This window comes from Cydia splendana, chromosome 27 (genome assembly GCF_910591565.1).
Source record: "Cydia splendana chromosome 27, ilCydSple1.2, whole genome shotgun sequence".
In the NCBI taxonomy this organism is placed as follows: Eukaryota; Metazoa; Arthropoda; class Insecta; order Lepidoptera; family Tortricidae; genus Cydia; species Cydia splendana.
This window is the reverse complement of record NC_085986.1, coordinates 8,018,751-8,031,552: the sequence shown is the minus strand read 5'-3', so window position 1 is coordinate 8,031,552 and position 12,802 is coordinate 8,018,751. Positions and strand designations below refer to the sequence as shown.

Genomic DNA, 12,802 nt, shown 5'->3' with positions numbered 1-12,802 from the left:
CAGCTACTTTAATTCTTTATTGACAAAGTAATTCGTGTTTTTACGTTCACCAGAAAGCAGCTGTTCCAGATTTCTAAAAACCGAATATTGTGAATAAATTAAAGTGTTATTGAACATGTTACAGTTTTTTGTAACTTTAATTTTATATTTACATAGTTATTTAGCAAAATTGAAATATTTAAATATGGCCGAACGCTCCACCTATAATTTTCTAATATTTTACATAAATGTTATTTAACATGCATGCAATAACATATCAAAAAAGAAAAAACTTTAATGTTATCAAAACCCATTTTTGTTCCACCGCTGGTCTATAAGGTATGTTACCGCACCATGCGGTAGTTGAAGCTTGAATCTAGCTTAGAGTATACAGCTGGTGAGAGTAGTGTTCGATGCGTTGACATTATAGCAAGAAAATAAAGGTAGAAACAGATTTCTTAATATGGCAACATTCTGCAGTTACTGCAGTGTTGCAATTGAAAGAAATCGGCTTTCTACCCTTATTTTATTGGATACAAAATAAAAATGACGGTTATTGGTTTGGTTGGTGACAGTCATTAGTATGGCACCGATACCGGTACATTTTAATAAGATTGAAATTAACCAAGCTTAGGCTTATAACAGTCCGACACTTATTTATTTCTTCTAGGATAAACTATCCATGGTGCCAATCATGCGAGTCTCAGACCCGATCGAGCGGCCCGTGGAATGGAAGCCTCCCCGCGCCGCTCACGACCCGCGGTTGATGCTCACTGGAGACGGCGCCCGCGCTGGGTTCTTCGATGTAGGCACTTTTGATGAGGTCATGAAGCCGTGGGCGCAGACGGTTATCGCCGGTAAGTATTCTTGGGTCATGACTGAAGACAAAAAGATATTTGAATCTGACTAATTTATTTTATTACATATACTCGTTCTAGCTCGATGCAACTAAACCTAGGCATTTCTAGGGCCATTATTCCGTTTTCTTACAATCTTCTGTAAGACCCTTAAAATACGCATTTTTGACATTTTGTTTTTTTGTCGAATTATGAACTTTTTGTAATTTGGACACATACTTATGTCGCAGGATTTGCAACCATATACTTAAATGCAATATTTCACCGTCAAAATCGCAATTTTCTTGTTTTCCTTACTTTAAGACGGCTTCTCGGTGATCGTGACGTCACGATCACTTGCCGTTTTGTTAGAAGCGTCTCTCGAGTATAGTACGATTGGCAGACTTTGACTATAATTTCTAATTTGTATTGCTTTAATCCAATCAAACCTGATCGACTGATATCATTGATAAAAACTTGTCATCTAGCGTATTATGTTGTGGACAGGCCGCGCTCGTCTCGGCGGTATCCCGGTGGGCGTGGTGGCCGTGGAGACGCGCACCGTGGAACTCACCCTGCCCGCCGACCCCGCCAACAAGGACTCTGAGTCCAGGACGCTGCAGCAGGCTGGCCAGGTCGGTAAACATCATTTCACATCACATCTCATTACACATCACGTCACACAACACATCAGATCCATCGAGAGGCCATCGAGTATCTGAAGAGTGCAAACCTCAATCTCTAGATTCATAATTAAATGGAATCCAGTAACTGTAGTGCCATACGATAAATAAACACATCAGATCACACATCGGGTCTCTATTGTTTCCCAAAAAGTTTTAAGTCATAATGCATTGTTTGTCCGCATTTTCGTCAGTCATAATTGGTATTTCTCAGAAACGCGTAACTTTTCAAGATTGCCATAAAACAAACCTAACCTAACCTAACCTATCTATAGGATAACCTTACGAAAATCGTGAAAAGTTTACGGTTTCGGTTTTACAACTCATCATATCAGTCATCACATCACATTACACATCACACATCATTCTATTTTATTTTTTACTCGTTCCATAGTTAATCATAATATTCATAATCTATTGCCACACAGGTTTGGTTCCCCGACTCCGCCTACAAGACTTCTCAGGCCATCAATGATTTCTCTCGCGAGGGTCTGCCCATCATCATCTTCGCCAACTGGCGTGGCTTCAGCGGAGGACAGAAGGGTGAGACACTTTTGATATCAGATATTTTTGGCGCTTTGTATCGTCCGCTACTATTGGAGCTGATTGTACTTAAGAGGGAAGAATATGGGTCTCTATTGTTTCCCATAAAGTTTTAAGTCATAATGTATTGTTTGTCCGCATTTTCGTTAGTCATAATTTGATTTTTCTCAGAAACGCGTAACTTTTCAGGATTGCCATAAAACAAACCTAACCTAATCTATATATAGGATAACCTTACGAAAATTCTGAAAAGTTAACGGTTTCAGAATTATGACTAATGATAATCTGACAATCATTACATTATGACTTTCAATAATTATGTCAAACAAAGGGATCCGGGGAAGAATACTACGAGTAAGTACTCGTCCATACAAAACGAGAAAATGTTTTTCCACTTGTAAATATTTTCCATTCTCCATGATTTTTAGTACGTTATTGACACAATGAAAGCGTATGTTTATAGGTTCTTTTTTTAATTTGCAATAAAATTATTTTTAAAAAGCGAAACCTAGCTATATCTAACCCACAGAATAAATAATAGTACGTACTAGGTACAGAAGACTCACTCTCTAACAAAACGCGTCTGTTACGATCAGGACAGATATGGCCGCTAGGTGGCGACAGCGCCACGCGCGGCTTATGGCTAGCCATCAAAATTGGTGTGGAACGGATGTACTAGCTACCTGTTGCAAAGCGACGAAATCGTGGAGTGAGCTACGCATGTCTAAAATTTGTATCGTAAATTCATTTAATAATCTGTTTCCAAACAGACATGTACGAGGAGATCCTCAAGTTCGGCGCGGAGATCGTGCGCGCGCTGCGCCGCGCCACCGCGCCCGTGCTCGTGTACATCCCGCCGGGCGCCGAGCTGCGCGGCGGGGCGTGGGCCGTCGTCGACCCCAGCGTCAACAGCGCCCGCATGGAGATGTATGCCGACCCGGAGGCTAGGTACGTACCGCGCCACCGCGCCCGTGCTCGTGTACATCCCGCCGGGCGCCGAGCTGCGCGGCGGGGCGTGGGCCGTCGTCGACCCCAGCGTCAACAGCGCCCGCATGGAGATGTATGCCGACCCGGAGGCTAGGTACGTACCGCGCCACCGCGCCCGTGCTCGTGTACATCCCGCCGGGCGCCGAGCTGCGGGGCGGGGCGTGGGCCGTCGTCGACCCCAGCGTCAACAGCGCCCGCATGGAGATGTATGCCGACCCGGAGGCTAGGTACGTACCGCGCCACCGCGCCCGTGCTCGTGTACATCCCGCCGGGCGCCGAGCTGCGCGGCGGGGCGTGGGCCGTCGTCGACCCCAGCGTCAACAGCGCCCGCATGGAGATGTATGCCGACCCGGAGGCTAGGTACGTACCGCGCCACCGCGCCCGTGCTCGTGTACATCCCGCCGGGCGCCGAGCTGCGCGGCGGGGCGTGGGCCGTCGTCGACCCCAGCGTCAACAGCGCCCGCATGGAGATGTATGCCGACCCGGAGGCTAGGTACGTACCGCGCCACCGCGCCCGTGCTCGTGTACATCCCGCCGGGCGCCGAGCTGCGCGGCGGGGCGTGGGCCGTCGTCGACCCCAGCGTCAACAGCGCCCGCATGGAGATGTATGCCGACCCGGAGGCTAGGTACGTACCGCGCCACCGCGCCCGTGCTCGTGTACATCCCGCCGGGCGCCGAGCTGCGCGGCGGGGCGTGGGCCGTCGTCGACCCCAGCGTCAACAGCGCCCGCATGGAGATGTATGCCGACCCGGAGGCTAGGTACGTACCGCGCCACCGCGCCCGTGCTCGTGTACATCCCGCCGGGCGCCGAGCTGCGCGGCGGGGCGTGGGCCGTCGTCGACCCCAGCGTCAACAGCGCCCGCATGGAGATGTATGCTGACCCGGAGGCCAGGTACGTAATGACTCAAGGTCAAGGTCACTGTGAGAAAAGGTCGAAAAGAAAGTGTCAACAGCGCCCGGTTGGAGATGTATGCTGACTCGGAAGCCAGGTACGTACTGAGTCAAGGTCAAGGTCATTTTCAAGATCACTGTAGAAAAGGTCGAGAAGAAAGTGTCAATAGCCCCAGCGTGAACAGTGCACGTATGGAGATGTAAGCCGGCTCGGAGGCCTGGTACACGCTTAAATAAAGTTCAAGGTTATTGTCAAGATCACGCTAAGAAAAGGTTCAAAAGAAAATGTCAATAGCTCTAGTGTGAACAGGTCGCGCATGGAGATGTATGCCGACCCGGAGGCCAGGTACGTACTGAGTCAAGGTCAATGTTATTTTCAAGGTCACTAAGAAAAGGTAGAAAGAAAGTGTCAATAGCCCCAGAGTCAGCAGTATGCGCATGGAGATGTATGCCGATCCGGAGACCAGATAGTTACTTAACCAAGGTCAAGGTCACTATGAAAAAAGGTCGAAAAGAAAGTATATTCGATATGTCTGACGGCGACTGTACGAAATGATTTTCTAATTTAAAACTGCGACCAGATTGAACCTTTGCCAAAGTTTAGTCGAAAAATTTGGCGCGGAAATAATGATGTGGTATTTTCAGGGGTGGTGTATTAGAAGCCGAAGGTATCGTGGAGGTGAAGTTCAAACAGCGGGACACCCTCAAGGCCATGCAGCGATTAGACCCTGAGCTGCAGAGGCTCAGCGCCAGGATAGCAGGTTAGTCTCAAGTCCCAAAAAAAATTGGGTCATCAGCCGGATTGTATGAAAAGCCAAATCTTTTTTCGCGATTTCGGCATTGGTCCCATAATACAAGTTGTTCAGTATGACCTATAATGTCACTACGCAGAGTTTTCTGGTGGTTGAAATTCCATCCTGTATAGTGCGACCACTCAATTTAGTTGAGTTCCTCATTAACTCTTGTAGTCATAAAAGTATTTATAACTTTAAAAAATGTTAGTAAACGTTACCTTACTTTGTAGAATACTTCTAAACCAATTAATATGTTTAAATATCATTTGCAGAACTAAAAGACCAAATCGCCGATCTATCCAAGAGGTTCGACCGTCGCGGCTCCATCGACGACGTACTCGTGCGGACGGAGGCCGGTCGCGAGGCCGAAAACAAGGCCCGGGAGCTCGATACCGAGCTGCAGCAGTGCGAGAAGAACGCTACAAAGAGAGAGAAGGAACTACAGCCTATATACCACGAGGTAAGCACTCAGGACGAGGCCGCGAGGCCGAAGACCAATCCAAGAAACTCACAATTCCAACGGACCGAAAAAGACGTTGGAGATGGACGTACACCGACAGGCCTTATGCCATGAAGTGAGTTGATGGGAGGCCGGGCTCGAGGCCGAGCTGCAGCAGTGCAAGAAGAACTCTAAACAGAGAGAGGGAACTGCAGCCTGTGTACCATAAGAACAGTTTCTGTAATGCTGTGTAGCTAGTTAAAACAATAAAATAATTACGAGGCCGGTAGCCGAACCTGGAACGCAGAGAGCTGCAGCAGTCCATAAAAGCCGTGAGAAAAGGATCTACAGCCCATATACCACGATTCAAATATTAAATTTATACTACCATTTACCTATGTAACAGTAGGACTTGTATCCTGGTCACGGCACCAAACTGTAACCTTCATATTTTTTTATATGTGGCTTTCCATCACAGAAGGGTCCTTATGCTTCTATCAGAATTTCTGTTGGAATTTCTGACGAAAAACTACGTATTATATTTTATCAAACGTATTATTTTGTCTTTTTGTATTTACAAATATTACATAGATGCCTTTATTACATAGATCGCGGTACAGTTTGCTGAACTTCACGACACAGCGGAGAGGATGTTAGAAAAGGGCTGTATATTTGTAAGTATAATTCATTTTTATTAAATATAAGAAATTGAATAACAAAGTTAACCCTTTACCAGGCTAAGGGATATATATTTCCCACATACGGCACTTCAAACATGTGTTCTATTTTCGATGAGTAAGATCGACATTCCGATTGTCATTTTTGAACTGACGGTATGGTAAAGGGTTTATGCCAATTATTTTGATATAACAGCAGTATTGGAGTATACTGTAACAGACGAGCGACAATCGATTAATTACCGGAGTAAATATTATTATTATATTGTTTAGTACACTAGCAGCTGAAAGCTAGAGCGTATACCGCTGCACTTGTTTTTTTTACGATTAATGATCATATCATATAAACTTATCAATGTTTCAGGACATAATTCCTTGGAAAGACTCTCGCCGCTTCCTGTACTGGCGTCTAAGGCGGCTGCTGCTGCAGAACCAGCAGGAGAGCCGCGTGCAGGCCGCGGCGCGCGCGGCCGCCGAGGACATGGACCAGGGCGCCGCGGCCGCCACGCTGCGGCGCTGGTTCACCGAGGACCAGGGGGAGACCCAGGTATAGTAACCAGCAGGAGCGGCGCGTGCAGGCCGAGGACATGGACCAGGGCGCCGCGGCCGCCACGCTGCGGCGCTGGTTCACCGAGGACCAGGGGGAGACCCAGGTATAGTAACCAGCAGGAGCGGCGCGTGCAGGCCGAGGACATGGACCAGGGCGCCGCGGCCGCCACGCTGCGGCGCTGGTTCACCGAGGACCAGGGGGAGACCCAGGTATAGTAACCAGCAGGAGCGGCGCGTGCAGGCCGAGGACATGGACCAGGGCGCCGCGGCCGCCACGCTGCGGCGCTGGTTCACCGAGGACCAGGGGGAGACCCAGGTATAGTAACCAGCAGGAGCGGCGCGTGCAGGCCGAGGACATGGACCAGGGCGCCGCGGCCGCCACGCTGCGGCGCTGGTTCACCGAGGACCAGGGCGAGACTCAGGTATTGGCCTCTTCAACACTTTACCAGATTGAGGGATATATATTTCCCACATACGGCACTTTAAACCTGTGTTCTATTTTCGACAAGGGCTAGGAAGAGACCCAGGTTTTGGCCTCTTTAACACAGAACCCTTTACCAGGAAATATATATCCCTTAGCCTGCTAAGGGATACATATTTCCCACATACGGCACTTTAAACATGTGTTCTGTTTTCGACTAGTAAGACTGACATTCGATTGTCATTTTTGAAATGTCAGCCTGGTAAAGGGTTCAAGTTATTCTCTCATTTTGACTGAGAGTACGAGTGAGCGTGACGGCTGTGTGTGCCCGGAATCGTGGATATCCTGTTTATGAATTGTTATTTTTAGAGTCAACAAAAAAAAGTAACCGATAAGTTCGATTAAGGTGCCGTGGGTTCAGAAAACGAAGTTTTTAAAAAGCCGTAGCTCTTTTTTGCTTCACAATACGGCTGCCATACATTCAATTAGCAATTTTGAGGGCTTTTTCTAGTGACTTCCGCGATTCGAATCCTAAGTTTTTGACTTTTGCTCGATAGAAAACGATCACGAACATAGGTCTAAAACGGACTTTAAACATTCGTAACAATTTGTGCACAAAAGATAAAAATATGAAAACTGCTTCTAATAACGCGCAATTTTATGCTTGAGCGAATTCCGCGATTACTTTTTTTTTTAATTTAACATTAAATAAATAAGTTCAAAAACATGATATCAGCGGTCCCGTGCACGCAACTTCTTTGATCAGATGCCCGCTGGGCTTGAACGAAGGCGGTCCTATCGCGGGGCGCACTAAACTGACAGTTGGATTTTGCAATTATTTTGACATTAAACCATATACGTATACGAAAAAGTATACCAGTAGACAAATTGTATTTAAAAAAATAGGGTAAATTAATTATCATCACATAGAGCTCGAGTCTCATCTTAAATTTGATTTGTTGTTGTTTACGGGGGATAATTATTGAAAAACGCAGTAAACTATCTTAAAACAATACGGTTCTAAAATCATTTAAGTAATTTGCTCCTTGAAACCCCGCTTAAAATGAAAAAAGTTTGAAGACTCATACTTACTGATTGGAGTTAATTTTCATTATGCTGGTATTACCTAATATTGCGTAATTTTAAAAATGTACCCATGTGACTTCTGTACGTCAACGTCAATGAACTGATTGTGATGACAATTTTGTGATCTTGTATTTATGTTAGAGAACTTTTGATCTTCAAATATTACCTTCAAATAATACGGAACGATATGTAAATATTTCGTGTACTACTTGAAAATCTTGAAGCGGTACACCTATTTTGTTGCTGTGAGGTCCGCCCAGATATATAATGCGGTTACGTGCTGTTCTGCAAACCTTCATGAAATCAAGAATAAATAAACGACTATGGTCTAGCCTCAGTCCTAGTGAGTTTTTGCGGCTCGTGAGGCCGAGATATACTTGCCTACGAGGCTTACAGGCCAATACCGTTGCGGACTGGTTTACTGTGATTGTCTATGTATCGATTGTTATCCAAATTTACTATAAAATAAAACAAAGTTTCTAGTTAAATTATATTCTGTGCATATTTAATTTTATTTTTTATACCTCGTCGATGACAAACAAGCATACGGCCCGCCTGATGGTAAGCAGTCTCCGTAGCCTATGGACGCCTGCAACTCCAGAGGTGTTAGGTACATGCGCGTTGCCGTGCCTAACCCTCCGCACCCTCGTTGATAACTGGCAACCATACTCACCGGCAGGAACAATACTATGAGTAGGATCTAGTGTTATTTGGCTGCAGATTTCTGTAAGGTTGAGCTCTGCTCTAGATCTGGAATGACATCCGCTGTGCTGTGTCCTACCACACAAAGCGAGATGTAATTCACAGTGCCCATACCTCTCTTTTGGACGTAGTTCAAGGACCAGAGGAATATACTAATAAGAGGGGTACGGAATAAATAGACTAGAGTAGGTATAGTAATGAGCGGCTTTATTTGTTTGCTTGCCTATTTTATACATATGTAGTTATGCTTACACAAGCAATATGCGTTTATGTTACAGTAAACCAGAGTGTTACTGTTAAATACTAAAAGTGGCTAATTGCCATATTACAGGAATGTCCATATATCTTCGTTCAGTATTTTCGTACTAAATAACTACACAGATTCAGATTCTGAACATATAACCGTAAGTTTACCAAAAATTTGGCGTAGCTGTACAGTCAGATGCAGAGAAAAACAATCCGCCAAAATTAAATTTCCACCCTGCCAGGAGATTATTTATTGATGAAGATAACGATATGTTTGCAAAAATGTAGTGATGAACATAGGTGGACAGTAATTTTGGATGCGTAGGGGAGAGCGGGGAGAAACGCAACACTTTGTACTTTGACCTTAGTTTCTGGCTAACCGTTATTATATTTAATTACACAAACGGGTCTACCGCGATATAATTTCATTGTTTTTACCTTTAATTCCGACGTTTCAGCTGAGTTGCACCAGCTGTGGTCACGGAAAGACACCGTTATTAACCGTTATTATTTTGATGAAATTAATGTAGTCATATATAACTTCATTGCATGTTCTGTACATTAACATCTTGATTAACCTTATAATTGTGTATTTTGTATGTAAGTACCAGAGTGACTAAAAAATCTTCTTTTGTTACTCATGACCCCGTTGGCGTGCAGAAAGTAACACGTGTGGGTCAAAAGTAACAAGACACAGTGGGCTGTAATTAATATAATATGATAGGTATATCAAATCAAAAAAGTACTAATTAAATATGTAAATTATTATTGATCACACACTTTAATATTTGCATTTTAACTACATAAACATTAGCATTTTAAGAAAATAAATCAATATTAAGTCCTCGTTAGAAATTGTTTTTATTTCAAGTGATGAGATCAATTATTCTGTTATAAACATGTTTTCTACTCAGATAATTCAGGGTCAGAGTTTTTTCACTCACAAATATGGCATACATCGTTTAAATCATCATTAACGCATTAAGCATGTGACACCATATTAGATTCAATAGGTATATATTGTATGGGATGTAAATGTTACTTTTGTACCTGTACGGCTTTGTTACTTTTGTACCCGATCGCATTTTTCTGAAAACATGAAAGATATCTTTGAAACGGAACGTGCTCGTGAAAATAAATTGCAATCAAGCTAATCAATAATCAATATCCCTTCTGGTGGCAGGGCCTCCGGTTGAAGGGTAGGAGAAATGGCGCGGCCATTTTTTTAAATATGCCCCTGCGTGGCAGAGGGCGGGAGCCGGACACTTCCCTAATTGGCGGCGAACCGGGAGACGGTTCCGTCATAACAAGCCCGTGAGTGGCAGAGACCGTCTCCCGGCCTCTGTGCGACATCGTATTTCGCGCCTAAAATAAAACCGTTAAAACTATGCCTTGCTTGCTCACTCTTGCAAGATGCATTCGTCAATAAACAAGGATGGTATTCCTTAACGGTCGAATTCCCGCGTAAAATAAAGTTTGTTAGAACTGTGTGAATCATATTAAATGTATTGTTTTGTCATAAAAACTGCTTTTTCTACAATCAATTGTTTTATTTCCTAATTATACGTATTTTTATACATGAAAGTAGAAAAAAATTGGTAATAATATGAGATTTGATCAAGTCCAGCATAATTCACATAAAATAGAATGTAATTCATTGGTATACAATCAAATAAACCATTTTATGCTGAATTCAATAATACATAGTTAATATATATCATTCATACATATTTTTTGAGAAATGGTCATATTTCTAACGCGCGACCACCCTGGAGGCCCCGCCACTTCACGTATATTTTTCCAAAATGGCCGCGCCACTCAACCTCAACCCACCGTTAAATCTGAGGCGCCGCCATTCAACGGCTCGTTATGTCTGTCCGTCTCCCGGCTCCCCGCCACTTACCGTAGAGACCGGGAGCCGGACAATGCCACTCTAGGAGATATGCAAATACCCAGAAAATGTATGTATTTTAATACAACGTAAACATCAAATAACTAAAAGTCGAAAAACGTACTTTTGATTCGAAAAATCACGTTGGGTCCTCTCACACAACCTAATAGCACGTGGCGCCCGTTTCGACTGAATGCAAGTGAAGGGGGCGCCACTGTCTATCACCTAATAGCAGCGGAGTGGTATTTTGACTATTAGATAAACCCACAGAGCAATAGTTACTTTCCTTTCCACCCGCCGTTACGTCTGTCCCCGCTCTCCCCTAAATTTCACTTGAATAAGCATGAAAAATTTTCTTATTAGCTAGGTACTACAACTAAATATATACAGATTGAAGCTACGCTAAGGTAAGTAAGTTATATAATAATAAGATCATCGGAATACACATATGATTTCAATGAAATTGTCATTGAGGCTTATCGAAAGCCCTATTGAATAGAGTAGTACCTAAATAACGTTTTTCATCTGACGACTTCTGTATTTATTCGGTTTATTTAGTACGCGTATCTAATGAATTCGATTTTAGTTAATTTACATTTAAATACGTCACATGTGACATGAACAGACAAGGAGAGTAAGATAAAATATATTGTTTCTCTTCCTTCTTTCAATGGAACTTTTTTAGAGTTTCTCTTCCTCAAAGGAGGCTAGTGGTTAACACGAAACTCAAAATACTCTCATTTGCATTTAAAAAAAAACAGGATGGGTCACTGACCTGTCCCAGTAAAGTGAGGTAGTGTGCGTGAAGTGTGCTTGTGTGTGAAATGGGGTAATTTGACAGAATCTGAAAATTTTCCTCGGGCATACCTCGCCTTAAAACTAAAATTACGGATTATCAAAATGTATTATTTATTGTTAGCTTTTGTGCAAAAATTGGTACAATTTTGAGTACCTCGTGAGTCTAAATGTACATTAAAATGTACATGTTCGTTGCAATCTACTTTCAAACTTTAATGAAACAAATAAAGTAGTATTTCTTTTGTTTCATTGCGTTTTAAAACAAACGAAAATCATTCAAATGTACTTATAGAACAAGGTTCAAATTAAAAATTGGAAAACCTTCTATGGTGGGTCTTACGAGGCTGAGGTCCGTTTTAGACCCATGTCACAGAATAAATAATAGTACAGAAGACTCTCTAACAAAACGCGTCTGTTACGATCAGGACAGATATGGCCGGTAGGTGGCGACATCGCCACGCGCGGCTTGGTTGGCTAAAATTGGTGTGGAACGGATGTACTTTTAGCTACCTGTATAACGCTTGCTCGCATTAAATAGCTTAATGATGACCCGTTTATTTTCAGTCCCACCAATGGGAGCGCGACAACGAAGCGGTTTCCAAGTGGTTCGAGGCCCAAACGGCTGACGACAACTCCGTGCTCGAGAGGAATATGCGTGCCATCAAACAGGACTCTGTCATGAATGCCGTCAACCACCTTGTTATGGTAAGTCTCTCTTTGCATGTTCTACCGTCTGTACAATGGGGAATGCTCGGAAGAACTTTTTGATTTGGTGCCATCGTCTCGTTTTAATCACCGCACCTCCCGCCAAAGGAGCAAAGTTCATCCCCACTGCTTAGATACATGGCACACCATGAATAAGCGGGCATCTCGCTCGTTTCTTCTCAGAACGTGCAGAATGTGGAATGACTTGCCTTCTGAGGTATTTCCTTTGCGCTACGACATGGGATTCTTCAAGAAGCGGGTATTTAGGGTTCTCAAGGGTGGGCAACGCTTAAGTGGCTCCTGTGATGTTGCTTATATCCATGGGCGACGATTACGGCTTCCCATCAGGCGGCTCGTCTGCTCATTTGCTGACTATCACATAAAAAAAAAGTCTACTATAGTACATTAATTTTATTAGAATCATTTTCTCGCGACCTTTACCAGGTCATCAGTCCACCTTGTCCGCGGCGGGAGTCTGGATGCGGGTGGCGCAATACCGGTCATTGTGTCACTCTTTGGGGGAGGCCTATGTTTACCAGTGGACGTCCTCTGGCTGATATGATGATGAGAATAAA

At 43.8% G+C, this 12,802-nt stretch overlaps 1 protein-coding gene and 1 long non-coding RNA gene across 3 annotated transcripts in view; one reads left to right on the top strand and one right to left on the bottom strand.

Moving 5' to 3' along the window:
* Window positions 1–12,802, bottom strand: part of LOC134803827 (uncharacterized) — a 137,008-nt gene that overhangs the window by 67,179 nt on the left and 57,027 nt on the right. The gene's annotated exons all lie outside the window — the stretch shown is intronic.
* The window catches only part of LOC134803699 (acetyl-CoA carboxylase), a 177,392-nt gene that overhangs the window by 158,270 nt on the left and 6,320 nt on the right, over window positions 1–12,802 (top strand). For both annotated transcript variants that reach the window (XM_063776493.1, XM_063776494.1), the window contains 9 exons: window positions 650–836; window positions 1,323–1,450; window positions 1,927–2,041; window positions 2,812–2,989; window positions 4,565–4,680; window positions 4,986–5,173; window positions 5,761–5,826; window positions 6,194–6,376; window positions 12,087–12,227. In XM_063776493.1, coding sequence (XP_063632563.1) covers window positions 650–836; window positions 1,323–1,450; window positions 1,927–2,041; window positions 2,812–2,989; window positions 4,565–4,680; window positions 4,986–5,173; window positions 5,761–5,826; window positions 6,194–6,376; window positions 12,087–12,227 — 1,302 coding nt within the window. The remainder of the gene's footprint in view (window positions 1–649; window positions 837–1,322; window positions 1,451–1,926; window positions 2,042–2,811; window positions 2,990–4,564; window positions 4,681–4,985; window positions 5,174–5,760; window positions 5,827–6,193; window positions 6,377–12,086; window positions 12,228–12,802) is intronic.